The 22,765-nt window shown below is 41.2% G+C and overlaps 1 protein-coding gene across 1 annotated transcript in view; it reads left to right on the top strand.

Annotated features, from left to right (window-relative positions):
- Positions 1 to 22,765, top strand: part of LOC308096821 (opsin-5-like) — a gene marked incomplete at both ends in the record, with an annotated part of 37,439 nt that overhangs the window by 3,208 nt on the left and 11,466 nt on the right. The window contains one exon of the mRNA XM_080444291.1: positions 1,457 to 1,584. Within this exon, the coding sequence (XP_080300417.1) occupies positions 1,457 to 1,584 (128 nt within the window). The remainder of the gene's footprint in view (positions 1 to 1,456; positions 1,585 to 22,765) is intronic.

Below are 22,765 nucleotides of genomic sequence, written 5' to 3' on the forward strand. Positions count from 1 at the left end.
CGGATGAATACGGATTATTAGGATTGATTCGGACTCCCACCCCCCGGACTTTTCCTCCAGTGGCTACAATGTGGAGAAGGCCCCCCCCCCCCCCCCACGCACTCACCCAAGTCTCCCCCCCCCCCCCCCCCTTCATGGACACCTGTTGTTATGACTTTGGGTAGGAACTCAATCAAGGACGTCTCCCACAGCCTCACAACTCGCTGTGTTATCGCTCTGACACCAGCGAACGCTCTGCCCCCTTTGGGGGCAGGGCATGAGAGTAGTGCTTTTTTGCCCGTTCCATTCCATCCCACCCCCCCACCCCCCAATTCTTGCAATGAGGGAACAGGGCGCTTGCGCACGCAGCGACCAGCAGCGAGAGATATGTTTAATGTATGTAATATGTTTTGCTCTTGTTGTAAACCTATTTTCCCTTTGTTGGGACATTAATAAAGTTGAACCTTGAACCTTGTCTATCAGCTATTTTCAGGGCTAATGTTCCCCCCAGAATAGGGATGCGAGGGTTGGAGTGGTTAATGTGTGGGAGGAGGGCCTGAAGACCCTGACCCTCACAGATCAGATCAGTGGCCCTATAGAGGGAAACACAACACCCTCATCCCTGTGGGAGGAAGACTGACATATTGATGCGTGTGGTGGTGGGAGGATTTTTAACCCATTAAGACCCGGGAACGCCGGATCTACAAAATGTCTTCTAAGTGGTGCTTTTTCCATGTCAAGGACCCCCAAAATTATAATATGTATTTGGCACATGCTTTCCCGGTCTTAATGGCTTAACCCATTAAGAACTGGGACGCCTCTTTGTCATTTTTTAGATTTGAGCTAAAAAGCATTATTTTACACTTTGGCTATTAAAAAATAGCAGATCTACAAGCTCATAGCGCGGCACCGAGTGCCGCGCTACGAGCTTGTAGATCTGCTATTTTTGAAAAATAGAGAAAATGTGTGCAAATATTTGAATATATATATATATTTTAAAGCGAACATTTGTAACTCAAATCTTTGCTTCCGGGGGGTCCCTGGAACAACATATTTTGAGACGGGGGTCCACGGCCAAATACATGCACATTTTGGGGGTCCTTGACATGAAAAAGTTTGAGAACCACTGACATAGCAACATAAGTTCTTTCCAAAAACTGTTTTAAGGATTTAGAAGACATTTCGTAGAATCGGAACCTCATGGGCCTTAATGGGTTAATAAGCAAGCCATCAAAACAAACAATGATCAATGATGTGGCGATACATGCTGAACCCTCTCTCTCTCTCTCTGATTGTCTGTATGCTTGATGAGTTTCAGTCAGAGTTCACAGCCCAGGGTCGTGGGATGCTTGCATGTGGGTTGTGGTGGGGGGGGGGAGGGGTCTTCTCATTCATGATCAGGAGGAGAAGCTCCAAATGGATAAAGTAACTGAATGTGTCCTCCTCTCTCTGTGTATCTCTCTCTCTCTCTCTGCAGGTGGTTGTTTACTCAGACGGTGTGCATTGGGTATGCGTTCTGTGGGGTTCTGTTTGGCCTGTGCAGTCTGACCAACCTGACCGTTCTGTCCTCTGTCTGCTGGCTCAAGGTCTGCTGCCCCAACTATGGTAGGACGGACGGACGGACGGACACACACACACACACACACACACACACACACACACACACACACACACACACACACACACACACACACACACACACACACACACACACACACACACACACACACACACACACACACACACACACACACACACACACACACCACACACACACACACACACACACCACACACAAGAACACCTCTGCAGTGATTCAGTGATGAGTCATGACGTAATAGTGTCCGCTAAATGCCCGAATTGCAAATTTGGTGTCTTTGAGAAAGGTTTTAAAAACGTCGACTGACTCATAAATCCGCGCAGGTGATATTTTTTGTGTGTGTGGCAATTAACTGTTCTCTTTAAACCAAGACGCCCCGCCCCCCAGGCCCCACCAGGCAGGGAGGGTGTGCGGGGGGGGGGGGGGGGGGCAATTGGAAAGGAGAGGAAAACAAATAGCCTAAAGCCTTTTCCCAATAAGGGAGGGATGCAGCCACGTGGAACCGCTTGTGAAGCACTGCATTAGACACCCTCGCCTGAACCTAAGCCATCCATACTATTACTAATTAGCAGCAATTCTCCAGTCATCTCTCCTTGACCAACCAAACAAAGAAACTGGCTTCACTCCAGCAGATGTGTCTGATCCAGTGGACTGCACTTAAGTACATTGTTTGAGTATCAATTAAAGCCCGTAACGGTCTTGCACCTCCCTATATTGTGGAACTTTGAGACTAATCTCCCAAGCACCAGGTCGCTCTTCAGATCTTTTTTTTCTTCTTTTTTTTGTAACCCATTTTTTCACCTTTTTTGCCTAAGCTGTAATCCTGGGCGCTTCTCTCCCTCTGCCAGCCTGGGGAGAGCCCCGAACTGAGCTCATGCTTCCTTCAACGCGAGGAGTGAGCAGGCCGCTGCCTATCACCTGACAGGGGGGAGTTCCCCCGGTAGGACGTAGCGCGTGGAAGAAACACGTTATTCCAACCAGTTCCTTTCGACTCCATCAGGCGCCCCCCCCGGCTGACCAGGGGGAGGCAGTATAGAGACCAGGCTTACTGCATGTTTTGTGTGAGGGTACCTACCCTAGGGCAGTGGTTCCTCAAACGTTTTCATGTCAAGGACCCCCAAAATGACACTTATTAGCCCACGGACCCCCATTTCAAAAGAGAAGATTTTAACGGCTGTTGCAGTGATTCTCAACCATTTTAATTTCAAGGACCCCAAGTTTGATATGCATTAGGCTACGGACCCCCATTTAATGGCATTTCTATCTCTGGGACCCCAATTTATATACACACACACAAAGAGTGTACAAATGGAACCAAATGGACCTGTTGGGGTCCATTTTGGTTCATTTGTACACTCTCAGAGTCACAGACTCATAAGGGTCCATTTGGTTCCTAACTATCCATCATTTAGCTGAGGACCCCCTGGAATTCCCACAGAAAGGCCACTCAGATGTATATGAAGACTCCACGGTCTAGCACAGTATAAGGACGGGTGAGCTGTGTGAGTTGTAGAAGTGGAACAAAACCCCCTTTGAGGATCAAAGAGCGCCCCCCCCGCCATAGGGACTTTTAAAAACACGCTTAACCCATTCAATCCGGGGAACGCATCTCTGTCATTTTAAGATTTCTTTGGAGATATACAAGCAGATCTACAAGCTCATAGCACGGGCACCGAGTGTATGTAACTGTCAAATGTCTCAACAAATGTAATTTTTCTGAAAAACTACCGTTGCTATATCAGTGGTGCTCAAACTGACTTGTCAAGGACCCCCAAAATGATATGTTTTCGGCCACCGATCCCTCATCAAAATATGTTATTCCAGGGACCCCCCAGAAGCAAAGATTTGAGTTAAAAATGTTGTTTCCAAAAATATATGTGTATCCAAAGATTTGCACAAATGTTCAAGATTTTTCAGAAAATAGCAGATTTACAAGCTCATAGTGCGGCACTGAGTGCCGCGCTATGAGCTTGTAAATCTGCTATTTTTGAATGGCCAAAAGTATAAAAATTATGGTTATAGCTAAGAAATAAAAAATTACACAGATGTGTTCCCGAATTGAATGAGTTAAGACCCACCTTTTGACTGTAGAGGACTCCTAGGTTCATGCACTTGTTTTGTGGGTTGTGTGTGTGTGTGTGTGTGTGTGTGTGTGTGTGTGTGTGTGTGTGTGTGTGTGTGTGTGTGTGTGTGTGTGTGTTTAGCTACTACTCCCTCCTGTTGTGACTGACAGTGTGACTGAGTTCTTGTGTCCTAGTCTAGTCTTCTCTGTCTTGTCCAATGTTTTTTTCTCTCATCTCTTTCTTTTCTCTTTCTTTCGGAGTGCGCGCTCCGGGCCAGTGTAAGAACTGGATGGGGGGCGCACTACAAATACCGGACCTATGAACCTATCTGTACTGTACTTGAGTATTTGTATTTTTAGATATTATACATCCTCCTATAACTTAGTGACCGGGTTTTCCTCCTTGTAGCGTTCACCACAACCTCTGAACTTGCACATGGCCAATGATCATTACCATGTGCAGACAACGTGCAACATATTTTTCACCTTTTTTCCCAAATTCAAGCTGTTTATTAATAGCCTTTCTCCGAAACGCTGTTTAACTCTATTCAGCATTTGGCCTATGGGAGCCGTCGCCATGGTTATAGCGCCCCAAGCTATGGGATGAATGACCAAACTGCAAACAAAGTACTCCGGTACAAATTTGACAGAGCAACTTCCACTTGTAGTTGAGTAATATCTGACCAAGAGAATCTCTTCTCTGTCGGGTGGAAACCTCATATGTCCAAAAACTGTTACTTTTCAGGATTCAAAATCAAAAGCATCAAGAGTAGCAGATCTACAAGCTCAAAACGTGTCGCTTTGCGTCGCGTTTCGAGCTTGTAGATCTGCTGCTTTTGATGCTTTTGTGTGACGCTGTAGTGTGATCAATTGAATACACAGGACCACAATAGAAACAAGTCCCCAGCACTTGTTTTGTGTTATCCTTTTAGCTCAAATGTCTGACTGTACCTTGTGCTGTTTACATGTCTGTCTAATAAAGGATTCAATCAATCAATCAATCAAGTAGGGCGTTAATTTACGGGGGAAAAAAAGAAAAAAAGTTAGAATATGGAGATGGGAGGTTTTCTGGCCATCAACAACAATCTATAGTTTGACTCAAGCACTGGTTCTCAAACTTTTTCGTGCCAAGGACTCCCAAATTGATACATATTTGGCCTCGGACCCCCACCTGAAAATATGTTGTGTCAGGGACCCCCAGGAGCAAAGATTTGAGTAAAAATGTTCGCCTTTAACACATTGAATGCCAGTCGCGTAGATCTACGCGAACCTATTTAAAGCCGCAGCGTGCCAGTCGCGTAGATCTACGCGAACCGCCGATTCCCATTGAAACTGCCCCAGGTGCACTTTCCGATTTTTTTTTATCCATTTCCGTTTCCGGTTTCCGGTCGGAAACAGAATTATTCGGGTTCCGGTTTTTTCGATCGTATCCGCTTCCTGTCTGGGATCCTGTTTAAAACTCGATTTTCTCGGTTGTTGTTTTTCTCCTCGCTGATCACTGTTTACCGTTGATCGGCTGTATCTTCAAGATGGCGGCTCGCATTTGGAAACTGTTTTCGCTGGCCGTTTCTCACGGATCCGCTGTGTGTTTAGAACCAAATGAACGCGCACTTTTAACTTATTTAGCGAGGTCTGTGGCGACATGAAAAAAACAAAAAAACAACAATAAAACGCTGGCACTGGTGAGTACATTATGAGATTAAACTCTGGCATGGAATGTGTTAAAGGTTTAATGACATTCACTTTTACACAACATTCAAAGTCTTTGTCCTGGTCCTTCAAAAGTGTACAAAAAGTTTTAAGTGAAAATTCCATTCCAGTGATCAATGGCAGGTGTTTTTCTCTCATATTTCTAAAGCCTTTTCAACTGCAATGAAAAAAGAAATCTTTGCCTGCGGGTGTCGCTGGTGAGGGATTTTGCCTGTCAATCATCGCCTCTGCTCCGCCCCCCCCAAAGGAAAGGATAGGGGAGGGGAGGGGCGAGGAGGAGAGTGGGCGGGATTAATCGACAGTGACCTCACTGTCGAAGGGCCAAGCTCAGATTACTTTTCAGCCTAATTATTCAGAAAACCCCAGACCACAGAAAATCCACTGAATGTTCTAAGTTCAGGTTTTTTGGGTGTAATTGAGGTCATAAAACCCCAAATAAAACATTGAAAATAAAAAAAGTGAAAATGAATGTCATGATACCTTTAAGATTTTGAACACATTTTCGAGATAAAAAAAAAATAGCAGATCTACAAGCTCATAGCTATGAGCTTCTATATCTGGTATTTTTGAATAGCCAAAGTATAAAATATGGAAAAAAGTGGTTAAAATGACTGTGACACTTTATTAACTAATTTAGCTGGGGACCCCCCCGGTACGCCCACAAGGACCCCTGGGAGGTCCCCGGACCCCACTTTGAGAACCAATGCACAACAGAGTGTTTGTGTAAAGAATGCTCAACGGGTCACAGAGGACTTTCACAGACAGAGAGTTCAGTGAGTTTCGTCCCATGCAGAGAATTCCAAACCCTAGCCACGTGAACTCTACAGTATATATATATATACATAGTTGACTGGGGTCCCCCAGGGCTCTATAGTAGGTCTACTACCGTTTTCCCTCGACACCAAAATCTCTTTGCCTGAAAATAAATAAAATCTACAAGCTCACAACACGTCACGTCACCACACGCTGTGAGCTTGAAGATCAGCAATTTCCGATGCATGTTCCTCCCCAGAATCTAAATAACAAAAACATGTGAACAAGTGACCAATATAAATGTGCATTGTGACTAGCATCTAGCTCGTAGTCTAACATAACAAGCCTAGCATCTGTCTAAACATCCATCTAAATAACATTCTTAACATTTGTGGTCAAGAAAACAACTAATCTAAATGACAAAAACGTGAATAAGTAACCCACATATGAAAAATCTGAGGGCACTCAATTATAAAAGGAGGAAAAAGCCATTATTAACTTTAGTGAGCAACATTACTATATCTGCATAGTAAACTAGTGTCTATGTTCTGTCTTGAGAACTTGCTCTCGAAAGGTGCTGGATGTAAGTTCTTTATGTAAAACCTGAGAACATTAAGCACATGCAGCATACGGTTTGGATGAGAGGGTCAACTCTCCATCACTACCAGGGGTCATGACATCACCATGCCGGCTAGTGATGGACATTTTCGTCAAAATTTATGTGAGGCCATGTCTGCTTGGAGGGTAGTCTGACAATTTAAACATATACTAGAGATTCGGGCAGCCCTCATACTGTATCTAGAGTTCAGGCTGCTACGCGGCCCTCACACCTACGATCCAACCAATACAGTATGTCTGAGTCCTAGTGTCGAGGGCTTTGCCTGTATGCCTATGTTTGGGCATATCGGGTTTGTGTTTGGTTATGTCCAAGTTATAGTGACATGCCCGTATATGGGCGTATCGGGTTTGTTTATGTTATGTCTGAGTCATAGTGGCATGGCTATACATGTGCGTATTGGATTTGTTTTTGCTTATGTCTGAGTTATAGTGACATGCCTGTTTATGAGCGTATCGGGTTTGTTTATGTTATGTCTGAGTCATAGTGGCATGCCTATACATGTGCGTATTGGGTTTGTTTATGGTTATGTCTGAGTCAGAGTGGCGTGGCCGTATTCCTACCTATATATGGGCGTATCAGATTTGTTTATGGTTATGTCTGAGTGAGAGTGACATGGCTGTCCCAGTAGCCAATTTTAATATTGGATTGCACAAAATCATAACTTAATGAATAATCATAGCATCACGTTGTGAGCTTGTAGATTGGCTATTTTTTAAGGATTAAGTGCTTATAGATCGGCTATTTTTAAGGCTTAATTGGTTAATGTATGTTTTATAATGTAATAATATCTGCAAAGTAGCCTAACTAGTAACTAAAGTTTTCAAATAATTGTAGTGGAGTACAAGTACAAGATTTGCCTCCGAGATGTAGTGAAGTAGAAGTAAAAGTAAAGACAATTGGAAATACTCCAGTAAAGTAAAAGTACCTCAAAATTGTACTTAAGTACAGTACTTGAGTAAATGTACTTAGTTACTTTACACCACTGGGAACCACTATTATTATGTAAAACATGCCAGTGTGTTTACTGACTATAGGCTCCAGAAGAGAAGATCCCTCTGGCGATCCTCTCAGGAGGATCGCTCCATTCATGGAACTTCACTTGATATTCAAGCAGCACTTAACCCTTTCAGACCGAGAACGCATCTGTGTCATTTTAAGATTTCTTTGGATATTCAAAAATAGCAGATATACAAGCTCATAGCGCGGCACCGAGTGCCGCGCTACGAGCTTGTAGATCAGCTATTAATTATTTTTAATCCTGAAAATGTGTGCAAATCTTTGAATATATATTTTTTAAAGCGAACATTTGTAACTGACATCTTTGCTTCTGGGGGTCCCTGGAACAACATATTTTGAGATGGGGGTCCGCAGGCAAATACATATCCTACTCCTTGACAAGAAAAGGTTTGAGCACCACAAACAAACATGTTTAAAAAATATATATAATGCTTCCCCAGAAGCAAAGATTTGATTATGTTCGCTTTAAATATATATATACATTCAAAGATTTGCTCAAATTTTCACGAATTTAAAATGTTTTAAATTTATTTTTGAATAGCCAAAAAATCTTAAAATGACACAGATGGCGTTCTCGGTCTTAAAGGGTTAATGCAGTGCTACGAGCATCAATGGGACGGGTTAGGGGTGGAGAAGGTGAAGGATTCTGTCATGATAAAGTGATCTCACTCCTCTCATGGACTGCACTTCACATTGCTGCTGCTGTCGTCGGGCAGAAAACCTCGTAACATTTCTAGTTTTCTCGTATAACTTAATGCCCTACTTCGTGGAGTGTAAACGCAAAAGTAGCCGAGCTTGTAGATCTGCTATTTTGGCTTTTTTTAAATTTATTTTTACTTTGACATGAAAGTGAAAGTAGTTAAGTCTGTTTGTGTGTTTTATAAATATTGAACAAATTGAAAAATTACCAAGACATTGTGACCAAATAACTACCTTAGATTACAGGTCATTCATGGAAATGTTTTGAACACATTCACTGCCATTGACTTAGATCTACGTCATTTCAAATCCAACCGTTGACTGACTGCCAGTGACGTAGATTTACGTCAATTAAAAATTCAATAAAAAGAACACTAGAGGGCGCTCTTCCGCAACCTATGAATGATCCCTTGACTGCGAGAGAAACGGATGCGACGTCATCCCAAAAAGATTCACCTCCGTCCACTCCCTTTGAGATGTAGAAAAGCACAACATCTAGCTCGGATTTCTTCTTTTTTTTGTGAAAACAGGCCATATTCAATGGCCGATTACAACGAAATGGACGATCGTGGTAAAAAGAAAATTGTTCCGGTGGATAGACGAGACCCCCCCCCCAGACAGCTTTTGTTTACATCCGTGGCTCTCCGTGGATCGTCAAAATAAGGTAAAAAAACGCTGTCAGTTTTGGATGAATTAATTAATTAATACCTGGCAGTGATTGTGGTAAAAGTATATATTTTTCTACCATTTCCATGAAAAGTAACAGTTTCAGACATACGCGCTTTACACCCGACAGCGACGATATTCAAGTGCACTTAATGCAGCGGGTATGTGAGCGTCTTCAAGGCATAGTGGTAGCATCAGGGGTCAGAGGTCTCCAAGGTGAGTGATTCAGTCATGATAAAGCTCCATTATGGAGAGGCTCTGCACCACTTCACACACACACACAGCCATTATTAAGGTTCAGCAGATAAAAGGCCACCGGGATGAAGAGGCATGGCACTCAAGGTGGACTCAAGGACGCCGCGTTAATACGTTTAAGAATGACGGGCGAAAGCGCTTATGTTTTTTTTTACTGTGTGTGACACTGATAAATCGCTGTGATCCGTGGGCATTATCAGTTAATTAAAATATCTATTTGATCGTGCATATGCATTTTGATATCGGCTGAAGGGCAGCAGCAGCAGCAGCAGGGGCAAGAGCGTTATTAGAGATTAGGATTATTTTCGGTTTTAGATGAAAATGAATAAAATGTCTCTCTCTCACACGCACACAGTGGTAACTAAGTACATTTACTCAAGTACTGTCCTTAAGTGCAAATTTTAGGTACTTTTACTTTACTGCAGTATTTGTCTATACTTTTACTACTCCACTACATCTCAGAGGCAAATATTGTACTTTTACTCCACTACAATTATTTGAAAACTTCATTCACTAGTTACTTAGCATAATATAAATTATTACTTTATAAAACATAAATTAACCACTTTAGCCCTATTTTATACCTAAGCTATTTGAAAATAGCTGATCTACAAGCTAGATTTGCTATTTTCAAAAATGTTAGCACTTTTACTTAGTACATTTTGATACCAATACCTTTGTACTTTTACTCAAGTAAATGTAGAATTCCGGACTTTTACTTCTACTACTTCTACATTGCAGTATTGCTACTTTTACTTAAGTAAAACATTTGTGTACTTTTTACACCACTGCGCACACACACACACACACACACACACACACACACACACACACACACACACACACACACACGCACACGCACACACGCACCTCCAGAATCGTTGTCTCTCCGTCTCTCTCCCAAGGGCATTAGCAGGTCAGAATTGCGAGTCAGAACAAGTGTGTTGCATCATCATGTCCGTCCTGTCCTCCACGTAGCAGACAGATTCATTTAGGACCCGATGGAGAGACACTAGCTCCCTAATGACCTCTTTACTGGAATTGAAACTAGGAGGCTAGGACGCAGGAGGAATGGAAAGATGGAAAGATTAATTATTTATCTATATGATCTGCATATACTTATTCATAGGAATTCATGGTTTTTGTTTATGACAAGCCTACGGTTTGATTTGTAAACGGGGTGGCAGTGGTGTAAAGTAACTAAGTACTTTACTGAAGTACTGTACTTAAGTACATTTTTTTGGGGTATTTTTACTTTACTGGAGTATTTCCAATTTCCAATACTTTTACTTCTACTCCACTACATCTCAGATCCAAATATTGTACTTTCACTCCGCTAATATTTGAAGTTTAGTTACTAGTTACTTTGTAGATTTTGATTATTATTACAAAACATAAATTCACCACTTCAGCCCTATATACATTTTGGCCGTTTGAAAATAGCCGATCTACAAGCTCACAATGCGTCGCGATGCGACGCATTGTGAGCTTGTAGATCTGCTATGTTCAAAAAATATATATACATTTGAAAACTTTAAATGGGACATTCTGCATTAACGAGTACTTTTACTTTTGGTACTTGAAGTACATTTTTATGCCAATACGTTTTACTTCTACTCAAGTACATTTTGAATTCCGGACTTTTACTTTTAACAGAGTATTTCTACATTGCAGTATTGATACTTTTACTTAAGTAAAACATGCAAGTACTTTTTCCACCACTGTGGGGTGGTGGGGGCATATTTTTTACAACCAAAGCCCTATGTACTTCGTTGACTGGGGTCCCCCCATGCAGGGGTCTGTCCTAGGTCTCCTCATTTCTATTTGTTATTTTTTTTTATTTACCTCTACAACAAATATCTTTTGATGATGATCTACAAGCTTAGATTGGCTATTTTCGCCGAATGTTCACCTATTGTCACGGATTGTTCACTATAGGGTTCACTAGTTTGGGTCCCGGGCAAACGTCTAATAATTTCTCTTGGGTCTTGAGCTAAAAAGGTTTGGGAACCCCTGCAGTCAGAGCCGGATTTATAGGAGTTGAGGCCCCTGGGCTAGAGTAATGTTTTAGGCTCTTTTTTGCGTTTTTGTTTTCTTTTAGTTCGGGTTTTTGTTACTTTAATTCGGTTAATTCGGTAGGGTTACTTTACAATTTGATCATAAATCTTTTTTTTCTGCCCTAGCCCAACGGTAAGTAATGTAAAACGCGAAGTGGATCGGAGAAGACCTGTATTCTGATCAGGAGGAGAAAAGCATGAAGTCTGTGTGATTATCAGGCTGACCTTGGACCAGATTACTGCAACGCAAATTAAGGGTGGGGTAAAATTGCGTTTTAGTGACTTGTGAGAGCTCCATGGGGTCAAAGGTGTATACGCACCGTGGCGCGCGCAATCATGGATTCCTTCTTCTTTGAGATGATAACATGCAATTTAATGTAATTGCCTCTTCATTGCAGGCTTGGCTGCTACATTACATTATGAAGTAATGTAGTCTAGTCTATAGCTGGCATCTACTGGTACAAAGGCATTTTTTAATAATAATAATTATTATTATGTACTGTATGTCAGGTCCATAAGTAAGTTGCACGTAAGTTCAGCATGTGCTCAAAAGCTGTTAAGATCACCCAATTTAGAGCTTACCGTACACCACTCTACACTGTCCACTTGTGGTCAAGTTACAAAAGAGCAAGTTTTCGGAAACTTCAAGCAGCCTATAATGAGTTAATGACGCCATGATAATTTTACTCTAAAGGTCAAGATGGTGCAGTGCGAGAGAAAGGTTTTTGGCTGCAAAAGTCAATACTTTGCAAGCTGCTCTTCGGAACTTAATGCATAGATTCATGTCTTGCTTGGATGAGTCTGTCAATAGCATCGATGTCAGTATAAGAAACCCTGGGAAGAGCTGCACTAGATGTTCCTCTAGCCAGTGGTGGAAAGTAATTAAGTACATTTACTCAAGTTCTGTACTTAAGTACAATGTTGAGATACTTTTACTTTACTGGAGTATTTCCAATTTTCAATACTCTCAGAGGCAAATGTTGTACTTTAACTCCACTACAATTATTTGAACTAGTAACTTTAGTTACTTTGCAGATATAAATTATTATATTATAAAACACACATTAACCATTTTAGCCCGATTTCATACATAGGCTATTTTCAAAAAGGTACTTTTACTTTTGGTACTTTAAGCAAACATGTTGATACCAATACTTTGAACATTGGACTTTTACTTGTAACAGAGTACTTCTACATTGCAGTATTCATACTTTCATTTAAGAAAAAAAAATGAGTACTTTTTGCGCGCACACACACACACACACACACACACACACACACACACACACACACACACACACACACACACACACACACACACACACACACACACACACACACACACACACACACACACAGAGTATTTCAGTGCAGAGAAACGCTGAGAGGGCCAATTATTTTCGGCACACACTTTAAAATCACAAGCATTTAGGAGATTCATTCATTTCATGGCCATGGTTCCTGTGGGCCATGAATCAGAATAGCAATTTAACAGCCCAACGATTTAACAACAATTATGAACCACGATTCAGGTTCTTATTCAAGGCTAATAAACCGCCGCTTAATTTAGCTCATTAAACCATCATTACAATGTCTTATTTCTTATGTCTGAACTACTTAAGCCCTATTTTATACTGTTGGAAATAGCTGAGCCACAGTAAATAGATAGATGTAAATCGGATTTATAACATAAAAAAAGTGTAACCAAAAATGTAATTAAATACCAAACATTGGCAAGTACTTGCACTTTAGTACTGTAAGTATAATTATTTTTGATGCCTATACTTTTGTGCTTTTACTCAAGTGAATACATGACTTTTACTTATAACAGATTATTTCTACTTTGTGGTAGGCTATTAGTACTTTTACTTAAAGTAATAGAAAACTTCTTCCACCACTGGCAATTTGGAAACATCCCACGTGTAATAATTGATTTGCAGCAGAGTATTAGCGATCGTACACAATGTCTCTGTCGGGGGTGGAAACCTCATAATATCCAAAACTGTTACTTTTTAGGATTCAAATTCAAACGTAGCAGATCTACAAGCTCGAAACGCAGCGCGAATCTGCTAGTTTTAATGCTTTTGTGTGACGCTGTAGCACAATCAAGTAGGGCGTCAATTGCCCATACCCTAGGTGGGGTTGGCGAAAGGGCCTACTCTGTGTGGAGTTTGCATGTTCTCCCCGTGCCTCCTAGGGTAGTTAATACCCTCACAAAAACATGTAGTAATCCTGGTCACTATACTGCCGGCGCCTGATGGAGGGGAAAGGAACTGGTTGGAATAACGTGTTCCTTCCACACGCTACGTCCAACCAGGGAAACTCTCCCCTGTCGGGTGATAAGAAGGTCAGTTGGCTCTCATGCATTGAAGGAGGCATGAGCTCGGCCCTGGCCTCCCTAGGCTGGTGGGGGGAGTGTAGCGCCCACGATCACTTAGTAAATTGGCACCGGGTGAAAAAAAGGGTTACAAAATCGAAAGATAAAAATTATAAGAAAAAAAAAAGTAGGGCGTCAATTTACGAAAAAAAACACAAAAAGTTAGAATATGGAGATAAGAGGTTTCTGCCCGACAGAGACGATATCTATAGTGAGACATCAGACTTTTTTTTAAATATATTTTTGGGGGCTTTTTCTGCCTTTATTGATAGGAAAGTAGGCTGACAGGAAATGGGGAGAGAGATGGGGGGGGATGACACACAGCAAAGGTCGTCGGGATCGGGAATTGAACCCGCTACAAGCTGTCAAGCTGGATTATCAGCGTATATGGTATGCGCCGGGACCGCTAGGCCAGCGGGCGCCCACGAGACATCAGACTTGATGGGATCCTACCATTAGTATTCTAAGCCCGGTCCAGACTCCAGACTCCAGTGGGCTGCACCACTAAACAGACATGCCTAATTGAAGTGAAGGCTGTGAATGTAACCTTCTACAATTCTGAGACATTCTGATGAGCCCCATATGCATACTAACGGGCCTCAGAAATAAAACACTTTGAGATGTAGACAGTGGTGGAAAGCAACTAAGTACATTTACTTAAGTACATTGATGAGGTATTTGTACTTTACTTGAGTATTTCCAATTTCCAATACTTTTACTTCTACTCCACTACATCTCGAATCCAAATATTGTACTTTTACCCGACTAATTTTTTTGAAAACTTTAGTTATACTAGTTACTTTGATTATTATTACAAAACATACCGTAACCACTTCAGCCCTATATACATTTTGGCGTGGTGGTGATGTGCTTGTAACTTGTGAGCTTGTAGCCGTTGGAACAAGCATGGGTTTAATTTAGCTAATTTCCTTATCAAGAGCAGCAGCCCCACGCAAACATGTTGGAATTCAGAGGGTGGCTTAATTGTGACAGCTTAATGATATCCATAAATTATGCCCACGATTCAGGTTTTATTCGAGACCAATAAACCGTGCTGCTTAATTGGCTCATTAAACCATCATTCAAATGTTTATTTATTTTTTACGTTACTATATCTCATATTTGATTAGACAGATGTCGCACGAGTACAGTCAGACACTTGGTCTAAAAGTGTCTGACTGTACTAAAAAAGGATAACCTTGCGGTCTTGCTTGGGGGTCTTGCTTGGGGACCTGACAGCAATGATATAAAAGTGGTCATTTGTCATCGGTAATTTGGAAACATTACAGATACACAGCTATGAACCGTGACGGTTCTCCACTTGTGACTCTGCCAAAATGTCCAAGATGACCAAGACACTGAAACCATTGTCTGCTCCTGGGATGCTGCTGACAGGGTGGGATCTGCTGGAGGGGATGGGGGGTGGAAATCGCATGCCTGTTGTTATCCTGGGCCACAAATGCTTTAGAGCAGTAATGTAGTTCTCAAACGTTTTAATTTCAAGGACGCCCATAACTCTGAGAGTCTACAAATGGAACCAAATGGACCTGTAAGGGTCCATTTGGTTCCATTTGTATACTCTCGGAGTTACAGACCTGTAAGGGTCCATTTTGAACCCCTTTTAGGAACTCAGATGGTCCCTGGACCCCACTTTGAGAACCACTGCAAAAAAGGTTGGGAACCACTGGTGTACAGCACATCTGGAGCGCATCCATTCTAGTTTGAGACAGACTTGAACTTGAGAGGTCACATGATCACAGACCCGCAGCTCGCTGCTCTAGAGGACTCTAGCCTGGGATCAACAGTGGTGGAAGAAGTACTCAGATGTTTTACTTAAGTAAAAGTAGCAATACCACAATAAAATACTGTGTTCAAAATGTTACTTCATGTGTAAAAGTACAAAAGTATTGGCAATTTGGCCCCAAAAAGTACCAAAAGTCTGTACCTCAGTTTTGAGGTACTTTTACTTTACTGGAGTATTTCCAATTGTCTATACTTTTACTTCTACTCCACTACATCTCAGAGGCAAATATTGTACTTTTACTCCACTACAATTATTTGAAGACTTTAGTTACTAGTTACTTTGTAGATATAAATTATTACATTATAAAACATACATTAACCACTTTAGCCCTACAAGCTCACAACGTGCATCGCAACGAGGTTGTAGATCTGCTATTTTCAAACATTTTAGTACTTTTACTTTTGGTACTAGTACCAAACACTTTTGTACTTAAGCAAATTTTTTATTACGGACTTTTCCTTGTACTTTTATTGTACTTTTACAACCGGAACCCCATTTTCCCCCCCTGAATGGTATGAGCCAGGATCACACGGCTCCGTTTCAGAATGAATACCAGGCTTTCCTCCGTGGCGGTGGAAAGCCTGGTGACGCGAGGTTAAGCTTGACGCTAAATCACACACGGCTGATTAGAGTCTCAGCTGTGTGCGTTTCACTCTCAAAGTGGTTTTGCCCGCTGAACGCGCTCGCACCCAGTAATGTTTGTAAACAAGAGACCCACTCCACAGCTGATCTTAATAGAACCCATATTAGTGATGGATGGATTGTTCCCTGTTGGCAATCACACAGGAGAGAAATGCATTATTCACTATGTAGCACTTCCTTCTTGCCCCCCCCTTCCCACCCACCACCCTCGACCCCCAAGGACCGCCGATATGTACTATTGCCTGAGACCCCCATCTTAAAAGAGTGAAGGAACTCAAATAAGAGAAGATTTGTGCCATTTAAAATGTTAAAAATCAGTCCACATTTTTCATTTTTTTCCAGAATTAGCCGATCTACAAGATCGCATGGCAATGTGTTGTGAGCTTGTAGATGTGCTACTTAAAACGGATTTTGAGGATACATTAACCAATTTAGCAGGGAACCCTCTCACTCAAGTACCCCATGGGGTTTCCTGGGCTGCACCCAGGGGAATATGTAAGAACTAACAAGGTAGTGCTGGGGAATTGCTTTACGGTCTCAGAGTTCCTGGGGTTAAAGACTGGAGGATCGATGCAGAATAATTACCTTGATGTTATAGGTCGTATTGGCTGAATCGTGGCGTCTTAAGGCACTGGTGACCTGAAGCAGACCTCAATCACCATCATGGCCCGTGGACCCCCACCACAAATAGACAGTCGCACTCTTTACCGCTATGAGCCATGGTCGGTCTTAAAGCGGAAATGAAGAACGTCATCCGATTACGCTTGATGCTGATTTATGGGGCACCCCAGTGTCCTTTCTCGGCTATAATCCAACGTGACTGCTAAGCTAAAGATGCCAGCAAATCAATATCGCATCCAGAGCATGTCTATGTGCCGGCAATCGCAACAGAAAGAGCACTTTGTTGCGGTTGGAAGCCGATAGCATCCTGGCACTTCCAAATCGTTGCATTCGGTCAAATGTTTATTTGTATATGAATGCCCTACTTCTTCAGAATGCAGTGTCGCACAAACGTAACAAAAATAGCCGATCTACAAGCTCATAGATCTGCTATTTATTTTTGCTATTTGTGTGCCTGTGGGTTCTTATAAATATTGAACCAATGAAAAGCATTACCAAGAGCATGTGACTAAAACAATAACTACATCGTATGCATTGAAACACAGGTTCTGTTTTTCCATTTCCTAAAAAGTTATGGTTTTGTACATACGATACAAGGCCGCTGCCTCTCGATGCATGAACGTTGGCTGTCTCCACACAGCCTGTATGTAATGAAACTATTCCTTCAAGGGTCACTGGGTTAGCCTGAGAGCTTGATCAGTGAAGGGCTATCTTATCCATCTGCCCCCAGTGTTGCCATGTCTGCTTATTATAGGCGACTTTTTTTGTTTTGTTTGTTCTGTAGTCGCTTGTAAATATTGGTTGTTGTGGTTTTTTGGGCTTGTTTCTAAAGTGTACGGTATAGTTGCTTGTTTGGGCTTCCTTCCTAAATGTTGTTTAAACCAGTGGTTCTTAAACATTTTCAGGTCAAGGACCCCCAAATCAATAGTGAACACATTAATGTATTTGTTCACGGATCCCCATCTGAAAATATGTTGTGCCAGGGACCCCATACAAGATTTGTGTTGAAATGTAAAAAATAAATATTCCAAATATTTCACGCTATTTAAAAAAAATTGCCGATCTACAAGCTCACAACGTATCGCAATGCGTTGTGAGCTTGTAGAGCAAAATTCGAGTTGTAAAACAGTCTGAGATACAGTATATCTCAGTTTTTTGGGCTTGTTTTCGTAGACCTGGCCAAACATATGACAACACTGCACAATGTATTTAATGAAACAATTCTTTCCAGTGTCACTGGGAAACAATTACAGTTGAGCCTACATGGGTGTTGTGAAGGATAGTGAGGTAAATCATTGGTTGACAAAATGCAACAATGAAATTAATGTACAGTAGTCTGGGTTCTGTATTTCACAGACAATAAATATTGTTCTTTATAGTCACTGATTCATGTATTAAATAATCAAAGGCTAAGCAGTAACGCTGCCTACAGTAGGCTACCTATGAAGCAGGCCATTAGACAGCTACTTAGCTTCTTGGACACAGGGCTAGGACTGCATACCCCAACCCCCCCCCCCCCCCACCCCCACACACACACACACACACACACACACACACACACACACACACACACACACACACGCACGCACGCACGCACGCCATGTTAGTATACCAACCAACGAAGATGGATTAGCCTACTGCTGAAAGACTGAGGGTGACTTTGTGTGTAATTACTCTATTTTATTTACAATGTCTAGACTCATAAAGACACAAAGCTTTCAGCACATTGGGATACAGTGTGACCTCACTTCAAAGTGCATGCATGAACAGAATGCCATACTTCAAGATATAAGGCCCTATATATACAGCCACACTGTTGGTCTCTCCGCCAGTAGTTCTCAAACTTTTTTAGTTTCAAGGAGCCACAAAAAAAGTGGAAAGTCCTAGGGGCAGTGGTGGAAAGTAACTAAGTACATTTACTCAAGTACTGTACTTAAGTACAATGTTGAAGTATTTGTACTTTACTTGAGTATTTTCAATTTCCAATACTTTTACTTCTACTCCACTACATCTCAGAGGCAAATATTGTACTTTTACTACACTACAATTATTTAAAAACTTTAGTTACTAGTTACTTTGCAGATATAAATTATGATATTATGAAACATACATTAACCACTTTAGCCCTATTTTATACATAGGCTATTTGAAAATAGACGATCTACAAGCTCAAAACGCGTCGCATCGCGACGCGTTTTGAGCTTGTAGATCTGCTATTTTCAAATATTTAGTACTTTTACTTTTGATACTTTAAGTACATTTTGATGCCAATACTTTTGTACTTTTACTCAAGTACATTTTTTATTCTGGACTTTTACTTGTAACGAGTATTTCTATATTGCAGTATTGGTACTTTTACTTGAGTAAAGAATTTCAGTACTTTTTCCGCCACTGCCTAGGGGTTACCAAGGCAAAAAAAACAATAGAGGGAGGCCACTGTACAAGGCAACACTAGTATTAATGCCTTCAAACAGCAAACAAACTTGGCTTAATGCATTAAGACCGGGAAGGCACCTGTGTCATTTTCAAGATTTCTTTGGCTATTCAAAAATAGCAGATTATGCAAGCTCATGAGCTTGTACATCTGCTATAAACTCAAATATTTGCTTCTGGGGGGGTTCCTGGAACAAAATATTTGACAAAATGTTCGCTTTAAAATATATATATATTCAAAGATTTGCACAACTTTTCATGATTTTTTCAAAAATGTCCGAAGTATAAAATAATGGTAATAGCTAAAATCTAAAATGACACAGATGTGTTCCCGGATTGAATGGGTTAAAAACATACAGACTTCTCAGCTACGCGTTTTGAGTACGATAACTCTTCCTCAGGGTTAGGGATAACTCTTCCTCAGGGTTAGGGATAACTCTTCCTCAGGGTTAGGGATAACTCTTTCTCAGGGTTAGGGATAACTCTTCCTCAGGGTTAGGGATAACTCTTCCTCAGGCAGCAATGTTTGTTTTGTTCTGTTGCCGAAACAAAAACGTTGAAAAATAGCGGGTTTGAAGGCGTTATATTTTTCTTTTGCATTATACAGTTATACTCCTCTATGGTCTTTTTCGTTTTTTTTTTATTTCAAGGACCCCCATAGCTCTGAATGTGTACAAATAGAATCATTCCTTTTGTACACATTCAGACTAACACAGGGGTCTTCAACGTTTTCAGGCCAAGGACCCCCTAGCTGAGAGAGAGATGAAGCAGGGACCCCCTCTATACTGTATACAATTGTGTTTCAGATGACTTTTTTTGTTTACTTGGTCTGCTCTTTTTTTCCCTCTACACCTATACCTCTTTGCCCAAAATAGCAGATCTACAAGCTCACAACGCCTCGCAGCGCGAGGCGTTGTGAGCTTGTAGATCTGCTATTTTTGGCTCAAGTCCTCCTCAGAAAAGAGATATTAGGGTTCAAGTGGTTAAAGGGATATTTCACTTTCAAAAAAACTTTTGGTCATTTTATCGTCTACTCAGGCTTTTGTGAGCCCCCCAGACAGTTTTTAAGTTGCTTGATTTAGTATTTAGATATTTGATATTCATTTTATCAGACACGCCCCCTTCCTATACAAACCCATTGTAACTTCAAACTCCATTTTAACCATGTTAGATTCATCAAAAACACCCGTCCTTGGTTCTGGTGACTCATACCGCCCCCCTAATACGTGAGGGGGCCATGTTTTTTCAATTACTTTTTTCATTTATTTTTTATATATTTTTTGGAAAATGAAAAAAATAAAATAAAAAAAATTAGTAAAATAAATGAAAAAACTAATCGGAAAAACACGGCCCCCTCACGCATTAGGAGGGCAGGGTGAGTCACCAGAACCAAGGACGGGTGTTTTCAATGAATTTAAATGGTTAAAATGGAGTTTGAAGTTACAATGGGTTTGTATAGGAAGGGGGCGTGTCTGATAAAATGAATATCAAATATCTAAATATTGAATCGAGCAACTTAAAAACTGTCTGGGGGGTTCACAAAGGCCTGAGTAGATGCTAAAATTACCAAAAGTTTTTTTGAAAGTGAAATATCCCTTTAAGATAAAAAAAAAATCATATCACAAAGATTTGGCGGATCCCCTGTAGTAACTCTGAGGACCCCCTAGGGGTCCCGGACCCCCTGTTGAAGACCCCTGGACTAACAGACCTGTAAGGGTCCATTTGGAACCCCCTCAAGGAACCCAGGGGGTCCCTGCCTGGACCCCCCACTTTGAGTACCACAGTGGCCGAGGTACCGAGGGGCGCCCAATGGGAAGTCTGTCGAATCTGCGGATCTCCAAAACACATGGATAAAGCGGCTGATTTAAATCAACATGTCATACTGTCTGGCCTGGACTCAACATCTGGATGTATACCTATAGACACAGAACTTTGTATCGTCTCTGTCGGGGTGGATACCTCATAATTCCAAAACTGTTACTTTTCAGGATTCAAATTCAAAAGTAGCAAAAGTAGCAGATCTACAAGCTTGACACGTGTCGCGAGCTTGCAGATCTGCTACTTTTGATGCTTTTGTGTGACACTGTAGTGGAGGCGTTGTAAGCTTGTAGATCAGCTATTTCTGCTGAACATTTATCACGTATAAAAATGATCAAATATGTCAATATCTCCTTTGTATATTTCAGTTATTTGTCATATCTGCCCTGTGCCATTTTTTATTACGAAGCCTAAAAGGCTCAAATATGTGTGCATGACTGTCCTCCACATGTCTCAAGAACCGACTGACTTCAAAGTTGGCGTGTGTATATCACAGAGGACTCGAGGGAGGCCCCAGTCGGCTGTTATATAAATTCACAAATGATATATAGAGATCCCTGATGCCAGGATCCCTTTAAAGCTGCTGATTAACTCTGGAACCTGGAACGCATCTGTGTCACTTTAGATTTCTTTGGCTTTTCAAAAATAGCAGATATGCCAGAACATGGCTTTACAGTAAAGCTGGTGAACTGTTAATCGACACACCATGATATTCATGTTCGGGAAGGAAGGTGGTGTCATGAATATGTTGTCAACGTTACAGTTTTGTCTCTATTGGCCCGATATGGATTTAAAGCTGCACTTTTACAATGTTCTCAAAATATAGTCCCCACTCCCTTTGTCACGACAAATCTTGCACATCTGCGAAGTGTATCCTTTGTATTTACCCATCCTAACCATTAGGAGGTGGTATCAATACAGCGCCTGGGTGGTAGTGTTGCCATGTCCGCTTATTCTAAGCGACTTTGGGCTTGTGTTTCTGTAAAGTTGCTTAGTAGGACTTGTTTCCTAATGTTGTTTAAACTTCAACATTTTCATGGCAAGCTCGACCCCACATTTATATGTATTTGAACGCAGAACCTCCCTATCAGAATATACGTTGTGCCAGGGACCCCCCCACCTACAGGATTTGTGTTATTAAAACGATATTCCAAATACAAATACAAACATCACATTCAAGTAACTCCCACAACCATAATTCACACTCTGCATCAATGGCATGCCGCGTCCTCGCGTTCAAATCTCACAGCAAACAATTGCTTTTCCATGATCCAACGCCACTTTTTGCTGACAATTTATTTTCTCTGATAAAATTGTACTTTTACTGAGGTTAAGGTTACTTTTAGGTATACTTTTTACTGAGGTTAAGGTTAAGTTTAGGTATACTTTTTACTGAGGTTAAGGTTAGGAATAAGGTAAGGTTTAGGTATAATTTTACTGAGGTTAAGGTTAAGTTTAGGTATAATTTTACTGAGGTTAACAATTAGGGTTAGGAATAAGGTTAACTTTAGCCATAATTTTACTGAGGTTAAGGTTAGGAATAAGCTTAGGTTCAGGCATATTTTTTTTTTACTGTGGTTAAGGTTAGGAATAAGGTTAGGTCTTTTAGGCAAAGTTGCAAAAACTCAAGTTCAAATAGCAGAACTGTCAATC

Source organism: Gymnoscopelus braueri (genome assembly GCF_963280865.1).
Source record: "Gymnoscopelus braueri genome assembly, chromosome: 12".
Classification (NCBI taxonomy): domain Eukaryota; kingdom Metazoa; phylum Chordata; class Actinopteri; order Myctophiformes; family Myctophidae; genus Gymnoscopelus; species Gymnoscopelus braueri.